Source organism: Panthera pardus, unplaced genomic scaffold (genome assembly GCF_024362965.1).
Source record: "Panthera pardus isolate Hobbes unplaced genomic scaffold, ASM2436296v1 HiC_scaffold_4, whole genome shotgun sequence".
Lineage (NCBI taxonomy): Eukaryota > Metazoa > Chordata > Mammalia > Carnivora > Felidae > Panthera > Panthera pardus.
Genome location: NW_026526969.1, coordinates 12573498 through 12586729, shown reverse-complemented (window position 1 = coordinate 12586729; position 13232 = coordinate 12573498). Strand labels below are relative to the sequence as shown.

Here is a 13232-nt window from a genome sequence, read left to right as displayed (position 1 = left end):
ACTTTCTAAAGCACCACGAGAGCCTAGACCGGTGCCACACAGAGGGGAGCCTCAGAAGAAAACACTGCTGAGGCGTTCGTTCGGCTGTTCCCTGCAAACTGCCACACGCCGCAGTTTCACGTTTCGGGTCCTAGTGAGCAGCGGACCCGCACAAGCCGGTGTAGTCTGTGGTCAGGTAACCACCTACAAGTGGGACAATGGCGCTGCGGCCGGAGGCAGGCCGCCTCCTAACGGCACCGGGCACCCGGAATCCATCGGGGAGGACCTGGGGCCTTGAGGTGCTGAAGTCACGGGGTGCTGGGGGTTGGCGGGGTCGCGGGGAAGGGGCGAGGTTCGGGGGTCTCGGGGCCCCAGGTCTCAAGGTTCCGGGGTCCGCAGCCCACTAAGGCAACCAGGAACCCACCTGGGCCCGTGGCGCGAGCGCTGACGGCCCCGCCCCCTCGGACTTGCTCCACCAAAGCCCATTGGTCGGCGGCCTGTCCGCCCCGCCCACGTGACGCGACACGTGACGCGACCCGGAAGTGGCGGGCCGCGGGCCGGGCTGCGGGCGGGGCTCCCGGAGTCGCCGGTGTTGGCGGCGGCGGCGACATGTTCACGGCGGGGGCCGAGAGTCTGCTCCACCAGGCCAGGTGCCCCGACCTTTCCCTGGGGGCTCTTGGCGGGGGGGGGGGGGGGGGTTGTCTCAGGCGACCCGTGCGTGGCGACTCCAAGCAGCCCTCCTGGACCCGCTCTAGCGACCAGGGGGACGGGGAGGCCACGCCGTCCAAGTCTGGGGTTGGGGGCCCGGGATGGGGCCCCGCGGACTGGCGAAGGCTTGTGGGTGAGAGCCACCCCCGCCCCACGCCCAGCAGGAAGTGGGACAGCTAGAAGCTCCCACATGCTTTGGGGTCAGGAGCACAGAGCCATCCAGAGGCTGGAGAGCCTGGTGGGACTGAGCCACAGCAGCGAGCACAGCGCCAGGCTCAGGAGTTTGATACCATCCGAGGGGTGGGGGAGCCAAGGGAGGATTTTGCGATTTAGAAAGACGCCTTCCTGAGGAGGGGTTAGATAAGTGGAGAAATTACCCACCTGCTTCTGGCCCGCAGCTGGCCCTGGATCGCCACTAACTCATCGGTAGCCCTTTGCCCATCAACTAACCAGTCATGAGACAAAGCAGAAAGGGGGCCAGGGCTAAAACGCCACCGTCATCAGATGGTGTAAGACTTGAAGCTACTTGTATCCAAAAAAATGCCCGTGGTCAACTTTTTTTAAAAACCCCCAAACTCGATCTGGCGCTGGACCGATTGGTGGGAAGGATTAGGATCGCTGGAGCCGCTGTAATTTAGTGAAGTGAGATCTTGAATGTATATTAGGTTCTAAAGGCTGTGAACGGGGCAAAAATATGTGGCCAAAATGACCCTGCTGGGAAAGTGCCTCATCGATTTGTGGCCCCGTCTGTGTCTCCATCACTGTTGGGCAGATAATTCCAATATTCAAGTTCCAATGTTAGGGTTCTTGTTCACTTGAATTTAGGGGTTGTAGGAAGTGAAAATAGGTATCTTTAAATACCAGCCTCTCTCTCAAGATGCAACATGGTCACGCCCACGTTCTTGCGAGATGACACTAAGAGCAGACACCCACTCAGAACTTCAGTGGGTTTACTTCTCCCAACTCCCCTCTGCTCCTGGTCATAAATTTCGTGGAATGAAAGGCAGGATGACTAGCCCTCACCATCTAAATATTTCTCTCGCGCTGACTTGGACGGGTGAGCGTGGGTGGTTTGAAGGTAGAATGTGGTTCGATATCCAAAAGTGAAATACACGTGTGATGCAATTCCTCTCTCTCAGCGTTTGAGGAAAGCTAGTCCCTATCAGGTGTCACTGGTTTTCACTCTGTTTGGCTCTAATGAAGCCTGTGTTTTGGGGCGAGCAGTTTAAAATAAGTTGCCGATGTCCGGGAGTTAGGATTTGCAGTGAGTTTTTGTTTCTGAATTCTTCAGAGCTGGAAAGCAAGGGTGGAAAAAAGCGGCCAGGAGCATCGCTTGTGAGCTGAAGACTGAGTGAAGGACAGGGGCTCTGAGAACGGGCGTGCAGAGTGCAGCAAGTCAGGGGGCAGTTCCAGAAGCTGCAGCCAACTGGAGGCTCTGCATGAGGAGATAACCAGCAAGGGATAAAGTCAGGGGTATTTCAGGCAGAAGGTCCATGCTGGGGGGGGGGGGGGGGGGCGGGCGGGGGCAAGAGCAGGGGAACAGAACTGCGGGATTCTTAGACCAACTAAGGAAGGCCAGGGACCCTCTACTCATTGTTAGGGTCGGTAGGAGCTTGGCTCTGATGGCCCTGGGGAGCCACTGAGGGGGTTGGAGCAGACTGGGTTTTAGAAAGCATCCTGCAACATGGGGAACATGCTGGAAAGGATTCATTTGGGAGGAGGAGCCTCCCATATTATTTTGAGACGGTCCTGGTAGCTTCAGTCCCATTAACCCGGTTAGAAACGACCTGGCCCGGCCTCTTGTCTTTCTGTGTCCTCCCCCCCCACAAGCGCCGGTTACGTGGTAAGCCACCGAATCCGACTCTGGCTACGTCAAAAGGGAAACAAAAATGAAAATGGGCTGGGAGGTGAGAGGGAGACCTGAAGTGGTGGCAGATTCATTGAGATTTTATCCACCAGCCTCCAAGTAAGAACAGGAAAGACGAGATGCTACCCCAGGACCCCAGCTCCCGATGTCTGCTTAACCTTCTCATCAGCCCGAGTCTGGAGATGCCCCATCTGTAGTGGTTCAAATTTCCAGACTCTCCTGAGTTCGAGCATCTCATGGGTCCAGCGGGGATTTGGTGGCCTTTAGTCGTGGCTCGGGGAAAGATGGGGGCCCTTCTCCGAGACCCCCCCCCCCCCCGCCCCCCCCGGAGATCCCTAGGACCGTGTCTCCTTGGCATGTTATCTTCTCTTAGCTTCTGGACTGAAACAGAACTTAAAACTGGCTTTCCATTTTGAGACTTTGTTCAATGTCTTACCAGTTGTCAACGCTCAACAGATACTATTTTTAACCAGGCAGATTAAACACTGAGAATAAGAAGCTGTATGTGGTAGGCATACCTTACATGTCACTACACCTTGTCCTTTAATACATGAGATTCTGCTCTTGTCCCAGAAGCTCAAGGCTCGTTGAGCGGATCTTTTGAAAAGCAACTTACTTCAAACTCAACCTCCCTTAATACGGACTCCTAAAACCACTCGGTTTTAGTTCTTCCGCTCCTGGGACAACCAAATCCGAATGCGTGTGGGTCTCTATCGGGGCTTGCTGTCGGGAGTGGTGGTCTCCCCACGGCCCTGCCCGCCAGGGGAGGGGGGAGGGGACCCGGTGATGGCTGGGCCCCAGGGAGGGAGGGAGGAACCAGGCCGGGTAATCAGGTGGGTCCCCACGAGAGGCAGAGGTGCCACGGGATGGTGGAATCGCTCTCTCGCCCCACCACCCGGCCTACCCTGCTCGATGGGCATTTCCTCCCGTGCGAGAGCTGCTCTGTCCATGGCTCAGGGCAGCACATCAGGTGGCTGGCCTCGCTCTCTGCTCAGGGACATCCGGGACGAGGAGCTGAAGAAGTTCTGTTCCCGGGTCGTTAACCTGCTGCAGAAGGATGAGCTGGGGCCCGACGCCGTGGACGCCCTGCAGAGGCTCTTCCTCATCGTGTCAGCCACAAAATACAAGAGGAAGTGAGTGTGATGGTCTCTGGGGTGCTGCGGGCCCCGGGCCAGGCACCCAACACGAGAGGCCGCAGGCGGATACCCCGTCAGCCCTTGGATCCAGAACGTTCTCTCTGCCTGCTGGACAGTCCGGGGCGGTGGCCCCAGGGGGGCTCCTGTTGGGACACGGCCCCTGCTCACCGACGGCCTTGCCGCCCACCCCCCCCCCCCCCCGCCAGGCTGGAGGACACCTGCGTGCACCTGCTGCAGACCACCCTGTGCTCGCCCAAGTGCCCCGAGCAGCTCCAGCTCCTGTGCGCTTCCATCCTGAGAGAGATGTCGCCCCGCGACGACCTGAGCCTTGTCCAGTGACCACGTCCAGAGTGCCCGGCAGCTGAGTCTGGTGGCCTCTGTGCTCTTGGCCCAGGTAACATGGCCGTCCCTGCTTAAGTGGGCCTCCCTGCCCTAGGTCACCCTGGGGTGCCAGCGCACGGCCCCCTGTGCGGGCACCGACCTGCGGCACAGGCGGGCTCGGCTTGGCCTCCCCCTCCATTCGGCCATGTTTCCGGCTGTCGCTCGTGTACCAGTCCTCAGACACCTGTGTGCTTGTAGAAGCGACAGAAACACCTACCTCTCCCCCACCCCCCCCGCCTCCCCCCACTCCTCCTGCCTCCCCACCCACCTACCGCCTCCCCCTGCCTCTCCCCCCCTGCCTCCCCCTGCCTTTCCCCCCCCCGCCCCCTCCTGCCTACCCCCCCCGCCCACCTCTCCTGCTTCCCCCCACCGCTGCCTCCCCAACCCCCCACCTACAGCCTCCTCTTGCCTCCCCCTCCTGTCTCCCCACCCACCCACTTAACGCCTCCCCCTGCCTCTCCCCCATCACCTCCTCCTGCCCTCCCCCTCCTACCTCCCCCCCTTCGCCACCACTCCTGCTTCCCCCCACCGCTGCATCCCCAGCCCCCCCACCTGCCACCTCCTCTTGCCTCCCCCTCCCTGTCTCCCCACCCACCCACCTAACGCCTCCCCCTGCCTCTCCCCATCGCCTCCTCCTGCCTCCCCCTCCTACCTCCCCCCTTTGCCACCTCCTGCTTCCCCCCACCGCTGCCTCCCAACCCCCCACCTACCGCCTCCCTCTTGCCTCCCCCTCCTGTCTCCCCCCCCCACCTAACGCCTCCCCCTGCCTCTCCCCATCGCCTCCTCCTGCCTCCCCCTCCTACCTCCCCCCCTCCGCCACCCTGCCTTCTCCCCACCAGCTGCCTCCCCACCCCCCCACCTACCGCCTTCTCTTGCCTCCCTGCCCCCACTCCTATCTACCCCCATCTCCTCCTGTCTCCTCTCGTCTCTGGGGAAGCAGCAGGGCTCTATGAAGGCCAATCCAGGCCCCAGTCCTGGACACGGGTAAAAGGTGACCTCACTGAAAGAACGATGCTAGCAGAGCCAGCAGCCTTCAGAACCGGACGGTCCTTTTCCAGAAGTTGTCAGACCAAAATGACTTGTCGCTCTCATGCCGACATAAGTCACTGCTTTCCGGTCCACCTGTGTTCTGTTTGAAGGGTGACCTGAAGGGGGAGGTCAGGAGCGTGGGCCAGCGTGTCTTCAGGATCCTCGAGAGCCGGCAGCCCGAGGGGCCCAGTCCCAGGCACCTGCTTCCAGTCGTGTCCAAGATCACCCACCTCGCCCCGCACACCCCTCCACGAAGGTATTCGTCCCTCCCTGAGAGGCCCATGCGGGCGGCGCAGAGGGAGGCGGTCCGGGGCGGCCTGGGGCACAGCACCCTGTCGGGAGCAGCTGCTTGTTTTCTAGAAAGACCTACGAGTGCCCTTGCAGCCCGCATCTGTGGATTTACGTATTTCCCACCTGTTATCCCCGCTCCCCCCACTCCCCCGACCCATAGACCAGACCAACCAGCTCAGCAAGCGGCTGGTGGACTGGCTCCGCTACGCCAGCGTCCAGCCAAGGGGTGGCACACACTTCCGGAGGCTTCTTCTCCACACCCAGAGCCCGGCAGGTGAGCCTGGGGACTCCCACCCTTCCTGTCCCTGGGCGGCCCCGGGCCACGTTGGCCGGCCTTGCCCGCAGGGTCCCCTTCAGCTCCTCCCGTCTTTCCACCCACCTTGGTTCAGAAATGATCCCTCTGTGTCTCCACTTGGGTGAGGGAGTTTTGGGTCTCGCAGGGTCACGGCCCCCCAGCCCGGGACGTCGTGTGCCAAACGCGCTGGTGAGCATCACTTACTTGCCGGGGCCGCGTCCACTCGGGCGCTAGCGTTTATGCATCTCCCGGGGCCGCCCCCCCGCTTCTTGAGTGTGGACGGCCACACCCGGTGTGAAGGCGGGGCTCCCTCCGCTCCCGCGTGGTCTCCGCCCTCCCCAGCCCGGGTCCCCACAGCGCTGCCCATCCTTCCTTGCCTCCCGCAGCCCGGCCCTGTCACCGAGGTGGATGGGGCGGTGGCCACGGATTTCTTCACGGTGCTGTCCACGGGCCAGCACTTCACAGAGGACCAGTGGCTGAACGTGCAGGCCTTCTCCATGCTGCGGGCCTGGCTGCTGCCACAGCGACCCCGAGGGCCCCAGCGCCCCGGACGCAGGTGGGACGTGGTGGGGGAGCCACGGGAAGGGGGGCCCGGGGGAGGCTCCAGGCGACGCCGGCAGCCCCGGACGAGCCTCAGCGGCACCGAGAGGCCCTGCCCGGTCTGGGGCGGGATCCGGAGTGATCTCGGAGGGCGGACGTCATCAGGGTGTCCGGAGAGCTCCCCCGAGCCCCTTCCCCTCTGCGGTCTTGACCGGCGGTGTAGACCGGCTGGACTCGCGGGCGGGGACACCTCCGCTCCACGGGGGCGTGTGCTGAGGGTGAGACCGGCCCCCGGTGACTTTCACGCCCCCGGACAGGCTGGCCTGGGCGCCCTTCGAGTGCCTCGTTGTCTTCTCCAGACGACAGGTCGGAGCTGGAGGGCTCGACGCTGTCCGTGCTGTCGGCCGGACTCCACCGCCGGCCGCCTGCTGCCCCCCCGCGGGAGCGGCTGCGGGAGAAAGCCTTCGAGTACCTGCCAGCGCCTGGCGGAGCAGAGCACCCGGCGTGAGTCCCGGGGCCGCGTCCCAGGCTGCTCGTGGGGCCCCGTGGGGCAGCCTCTCTTGCCTGGGGGGCTTTGTGTTCCAGACGTAGACCCCGGGGAGCCGGGCAAGGGACAGAAGCTGTCCCCGGCCCTCCCGGGCATCTGTCCCAATGTCTCGTCCACCCCGGGGGGCCGCTCTCTGCTCCCGGATGGCTCCCCGCCCTCTCCTCGAGCTTCCAGAACAGTGCGCCCCTCGTTCACTGTTGTGACGCTGACAGAGACCCAGGGGACCGTCTTCCTTCTGCAGGAGCCCTGAGGAAGGGGGACTCAGACCTGCAGAAAGCTGTAAGTGCGGGGTGGGCAGGGCACGCCGGCCTCCCCGGCTCCACCCGAGCCCACCCCGTGTCCCTGCATCCCCCGCAGGTGCCTGGTGGAGGCCGTGCTGGTGCTGGACGTGCTCTGCAGGCAGGACCCCTCCTTCCTGTACCGCACCCTGTCCTGCCTGAAGGGCCCTGCACGCGCGCCTCTGCGGGACCCGGCGCGGGTGCGGACGCTGCTGCCCATCGCGCAGTTCTTCCTGAACCACGGTGAGCCTCCGCCTTGAGCCTGGGGGCTCAAGGAGAACCTTCCGGTTCCCCGGCCCGGGGACAGCCTGTCTCTTCTCGCGCTCTGAGGGACTGTGAGCAGCAGGTTAGTGTCGTTTTTCGGCGGGTCGATGTAGCGAATGAAAAGGTAGCGACTTCACGCTGACCTCGGAACTCCTGGCCGTGAGGGTTCACCGGAGTTTCGTGGAAGGGGCCGTGGAACCCAGTACCTTCCAAAGAACGTTCCGCATCACGTCCCTCAGAGGGATCGGTCTGTAACCAGAAACTCTCGGGAAGAGCTGAACGTAGTTCAGGCCGGTTTTTTCTCGTGCGGGGTGCACACCCCAGAGCCCCTGGTGTCCCGGAGACACGTGTGGCCTCGGAGGCTTGGCCCGTGACCCCGAGGGACCCCAGCCAGCGGCAGAGGTGGGGACGCACCTGCCGGGGCCCCGGCCCTGACCTTGCTGGCGCCTTTCAGGGGAGGCGGGCCGCGGTGGACTCGGAAGCCATCCTCCAGCACCTGCTCACCAGGACCCCCTCCGAGTTCTTCCACAGCCCATGCTGGCCTTCGAGCTCACGTGCTTCTGCAGAGACAACCTTCCCCTGTTTGGCAGGAACCTGGACATTCTCAAACGGAGCTTCCCCAACCTCTTCAAGGCACGTGTCGTCGTCCTCGGCCAGAGCCGGGGGCTGGGGGCCGGGGGTGGGGTACAGGGCGGAAGGTGAACCGTGGGCGGCCTGGGGGTCCGTGCGTCACACGGAAACAGCACCTACGCCGGTGGGGAGAGCCCTGTGCTGACCCCCTTCAGAGGAACAGGGGGCCTGACAGCGGTTTATTCTCACGGGTTTGTCCAGATGGTCACATCCGGTCAGCCCTTCACCCAGGAGCCTTGCCTGCTGTGCCCAGCCCTTTGGTGCTGTTGACTTCCGATGTCTTTTGTGACTGGTCATGGTCACTGCGTGGCCTTTGCAAATTCAGCTACAGACACTGTCCTTTCATTAGAGGGGGAAAAAAATCCACGGCAGGTGGAAAGAGATGACGTTGATTGTCCGGAGAAAGCGAATGCAGAATCGGAGCAGGGACAGAGGGCAAACAGGCCGGAGTGTCTCAGGCTCCAGGATCACAGGAGGGACCCTCCCCCCTGCCGATGGGCAACCCGGGACCCAGGCGTCCTCCCTCTGCGGCGGCCCGTGGGCTCCCAGACGACGGCCCCGCTGCTGGGCTGTGCACCCCACACGGGCCCTCCCTTTCCCATCGAGCTGCCTCGCTTGTCCCTGCAGCTCCTGGCCTGGAACAGCCCGCCGCTCACAGGCCGAGTTTGTGGCTCTGCTGCCGTCGCTGGTGGACGCGGACACAGCCGTGGAGGTGCTTCATGCGCTGCTGGACCTGCCCTGTCTGACTGCGGCCTTGGACCTTCAGCTCAGGTGAGCCCCCGGGGGCGTGCCTCGGCCCCTCCCTGCCCCTGCTGCTCTGCCCGATGACAGCGCCTCCCTCTGGCTCTTTGCCTCCCGTCGGCGCCATCCCGGGGCCCTGGAGCCCCCAGCCCGTTTCTCGCAGGTGGAGCCTCGCCCTGCAGACACCGCGCCCCGGGCCTGCTCCCGTCACCCTGAGGCCCGCTGGCTCGGGTGCCGTGATATCCCGGGGACGTCTGCTCTGTCTTTGCACGAGCTAAGCCCGGCCTCAGGCACCTGCTTGTTCACAGGTTGTCGCCAGCCACATCCGAGAGGCCACTGTGGGACCCCTCCCTCAAGATCCCCAGCTGCCTGGAGGCCTCCCGGGACCCCCAGTTCCAGGGTCTTCTCCAGCACCTGTTGCGTGCCACGGCCAGCGGGACCACGGAGAGGTGGGAAGCCCCTGGGGTGCGGCACCGAGGCCTTGGGACCTGCTGTGTGTGGCCAGAGCCTGCTCCAGGGATGGGTGGGACCCTGCTTCTGCCCCTGGGCCTCGTGCCGACGCGAAGAGGCAGGCGCGGCCGACCCCCGCTGCCCCGCCACCCTGCAGTGGCCACGTCATGGGTGCTCCCTGGACGTGGGCCTCGTGCTCGGCTCCCCGCCGGCTCCCTGGGTCAGTCTTCGTGACCCTGCGAGGTACGTGCTGTGGAGATTCCGTTGCACAGAAGGAGAAACTGAGGCGTAGCACGCCCCGGGAGGAGGAGCCTGGGGACCAGAACAGGGCATCCTGACTGCAGATCCCTCGCAGCTTGGTCCCACTCCAGCCCTCCCTGTGTTCCATCCTGATGACGGGGGCAGAGCTGCGGTAGACGACGCTCGTGGTGACACGTGCCCTGCTCCGAGGAGGCCGGTGTCACAGAACGTGGCCCGGGCCGTGGCGCTCTGACCGCCGTCTCTTCCCTCAGGCCCCGGCCCACCGTTCATGTGTTGAGGGCACGTGTGTGGGCTCTGGGGCGCGTGTGGCGGAGACTCACTGGGCCACGCTGTGTCCTCCAGGTTGGGGGCCCCTCCACCGGCTGCTGCAGCCCCTGGCCAGCTGCGCCCGTGTGGTCCAGTGCGCCCAGGCCGTGCCCACCTTGCTTGAGGCCTTCTTCTCAGCGGTGACCCGGGTGAGCCTCACACACCCGCGGCCCCCGGGGCAGCCCGAGGGAGGACGGGCTGCACACGTGCCCAGGGATGGCATCCTCGGCAACGGACTCGTGCAGAGCCTGCCTCGGCCAGAGTCACGGGGGAAGGGTGGGAGCCGCGGTGGGGCCCGTCCTCCTCCCCAGAACGGGGGCCCTGGACCCTGCCCGGGACTGGCGCACACGGCTGGGATCGGAGCAGAGCGTGGCGTGAGGTGACGTCACCGGGACCGGGACTGAGTCGGTCTCTCCCTCCTGCCCCCCAGTTTGCCGACGGGGCCCTGACCCAAACAGCTGGCGCTGCTGCTCCTGGAGAGAAGCGACTCCCTCTTTCAGGTGCCGCAGTATGAGGCCCATGTGCACAGGTGGGCCCGCACCCCGCGGCTTCAGTGTCCCCTCTCAGGTCCTATGTCCGGTCCCCGCTCCCCCCTGTGGCTGACCTCCTTCCAGCTGCCACCTAGCGTCACCCCCAGGCCCAGCTACCAGGCCAGCGCTCCGTCCCTGTGTCCGCCCCTCGCCCCAGGTCTGTGATCCCCGTGCTGGCCCAGGTCCCTCTCCATGGAGCCCTCTGGGCTGCCCGTTCTCCATTCGGAGGGCCCGATGCACACGGGCCTGTGCCCAGGCCGCTCGCCAGCCCCGGCCTCCTCCCCGGGGGTGGAGGGGCTGCGGGTTCCTTTAGGGGCCAGAACTATCTGCACCCCGACCTGGTGCTCAGAGCCCTTCCGTTTTGTCCGCTGGCTGTGGTTCTGGGTGAGGGGGCCGCGGCCTGGGGCCTGGGGCAGGCCACGGCCACCCTGGGTCCTCCCCGGGCAGGGTGCTGAGCTCGCGGTTCCTGGCCCCTGTGCGCGCCTGCACCCGTCGCTGGTGGTGGAGCTGGCGAAGGAGCTGCTGGAGTTCGTGGGGAGCGTGAGCGGGATCCAGGGCCGAGGGGCCATGCTCGCCTCCCGTGGTAAGGCCGGCCTCCCTGCCAGCACCCCCGCTCCCGAGGCGGGCGGCCCGCAGGGGGCTGAGGTCTGTCCCTACCCAGGTGTGGGCCATCGGCGGAGTACCTGTCCGTGTCGTGGGACCGGCGGTGCACCGTGGAGCAGATCAACAGGTTCTTCGAGGCCCTGGAGGCCGTGCTGTTCGAGGTCACCCAGTCCCGCCCGTCGGCTGCCCTCCCCAGGTGTCCCCCGCAGGTCATCACCGTGCTCATGACCACGCTGACCAAGCTGGCCTCCCGGAGCCAAGACCTGATCCCCAGGTATGGTCGCGGCCGGACAGGGAAACCCGCAGGCTTCCCGTGGGGAAGGGAATGGGCCCCCGGATGCCTGCCCGGTCCCCGATGTCCGCTCCGCGGGGGGAAGGCTGCTGGCGTCGCCGCCTCGCTTCTCCAGCTCGAGCCCCACGAGCTGGGGGCCCCGTTCCACGTGCGGGGCACGTCTGCAGCGGACCCGGGTCCCTTCATCCCTCAGGGTCTCTCTGTTCCTGTCGAAGATGAGGACCCCGGCCCAGAGCCCAGCCCCGAGCTCCACGAGCTGCGAGGAGGACGCGGGAGCCGTGCGCACGCGGGCCGCTGAGCTGCTGACCCTGCTGAAGATGCCCAGCGTGGCCCAGTTCGTGCTCACGCCCAGCACGGAGGTGTCCGAGCCCCGCTACCACCGCGACGCCAACACGGCCCTGCCCCTGGCCCTGCGCACCGTCAGCCGCCTGGTGGAGAAGGAGACCGGCCTCCTGCCGGGGTGAAAGGACGGTGACGAAGAGCCCGGCGTGAGGGCCGGGCCTCGGCTTCCGTGATCAGAGGGGACGTGAGGAGGCCCGGGTGGGTCTGGGTCCCTCAGTGCTTGCCAGGACCGTCACGTCCTCAGTCGGTGGCTCTTTGTGTCTCTCTCCAACCCTGGTGGGCTGTGTGGTAACACAGGTATGATTTGGGGCTGGATGGCATCTGCTTGGTCTGTTTCGGGCTGTTCCTGGTTTCGGGCAAGAAAAGGTACAGCAAAAATAAACCTCTTCCCGCAAGTATCTGTGTGCACAAGGCAGGGGCTGTGCGCTTTCTCCACCCAGGGGGGCAGGGCCAGAAGTGGGGGTGCACTGCTGGTCTGCGAGACCTGGCCCTGGGGGACCCTCGTGCAGCTGCACCAGACACCGGAGGCCGTTCCTGCCTGCTCCGTCCCCACAGCGTCCCGGAGGTCCCAGAAAGAACCGCCCGAATACCGGCAGGGAGGAAGCAGGGTGACCCAGGAGTGCAGCTGCCCCCGGAAGGGCCTCAGCTCCGCGTCCTTTCTCGCCCGCCTCCTGCTAGATGGGCCCTGGGGCCCCTGCCAGGTGGGCTGCAGGTGCTGTGACTTCAGGCCTACAGCCTCCTGCCGTTAAGAGGGGGCTCCGGCCGTGGTTCCCGGGGACCCTGCCGCCCGCCTGCCGCTCGGAGCCTTAGAGCAAGGCGGGGGAGACACGCTGGGTGTGGTGGGGCGAGAAACTGACCCCAGCCTCGGCGCCTCCTGCCCCCGCGCCACTGAGGCCAGCTTCCCGCCTCGCACGCCAGCTCCCTAGGCTGCTCCCCAGCTCCACCCGGTGCGAGGGGGCCCCCGGGCCACCAGGTGGTGCTGCTGCTGCGCGAGTCTCCGGGCCAGCCCCGCCCCCGACTCCGGCCACGCCCCCAGGCCCGGCCCCGGCTCCGGCTCCGCCTTCACCACGCCCCCAGGCCCGGACCCTGCCGGTGGGCCGCTCGGGCACCTGTAGAAACGGCGGCCGCGGAGGTGGTGTGGACGCCGGGGGGGTCCCGGACTCGGGACTGGCCGGGCAAGGGGTGCCCGCTTCTGCTCCGACAGTCGGCCTCAGGATGACTTCCGGCAGGCGACAGGTGACGCGCCCTCGGAGCAGAGCGCTGGGTATCGGGGCGGGGCGCGCCAAGGGACACCCTGGTCCTCCCGGGATGGGGCAGACCCGGCTTTGCTGCTCCCCGCACCCCTCACCCCTCACCGACCCCGCGTGAGCCGCGAGCTCCAGGCCGGGGTCCGCGGACCTTTCCCCGTCCCGCGCCAACCCCACGTGGGCCTCGAGCTCCAGGCCGGAAGGCCAGGGTCGAGAATATATGTTTTAGAGAAAAGTATTATTTTTGCAAGGTGCCTGCGGTGCCATCGTCAGCGCGCAGCTCGTCCGCACACAGTGTGGGTCCCAAACCTGCGTACTAACTAGTTGGTGAGCGCAGACTTGGAGATGGGTTCCCTGCTGCACACAGAGCTCAGGCAACCCAGACACTGCTTTCGCGTGTTCTCGGCCGGGTGAACTGTTGCGGTGCCTAAGGGTCCGGAGACAAACTACCCGAGTACCGATCCCGGCTGGCTCTGGAGGGGCACGCCGACTCGGTGGCCTCGATTTCTCTTTGC

General features: G+C 65.4%; 1 protein-coding gene across 1 annotated transcript; it reads left to right on the top strand.

The window, feature by feature from the left end:
• The first annotated feature begins 516 nt into the window (after positions 1-516).
• AP5Z1 (adaptor related protein complex 5 subunit zeta 1) lies at positions 517-11868 on the top strand. The gene is given in 26 exon segments (XM_053894127.1): positions 517-629; positions 3550-3687; positions 3897-4017; positions 4019-4084; positions 5211-5345; positions 5347-5356; positions 5552-5610; positions 5612-5665; positions 6073-6204; positions 6206-6242; positions 6586-6698; positions 6700-6730; positions 7015-7063; positions 7131-7298; positions 7775-7842; positions 7845-7948; positions 8573-8602; positions 8604-8716; positions 8995-9136; positions 9742-9852; positions 10134-10154; positions 10156-10232; positions 10681-10703; positions 10706-10821; positions 10914-11110; positions 11322-11868. Coding segments are annotated over 26 exon segments (2427 nt in total). The 5' UTR covers positions 517-588; the 3' UTR covers positions 11593-11868.
• Positions 11869-13232: the final 1364 nt, after the last annotated feature.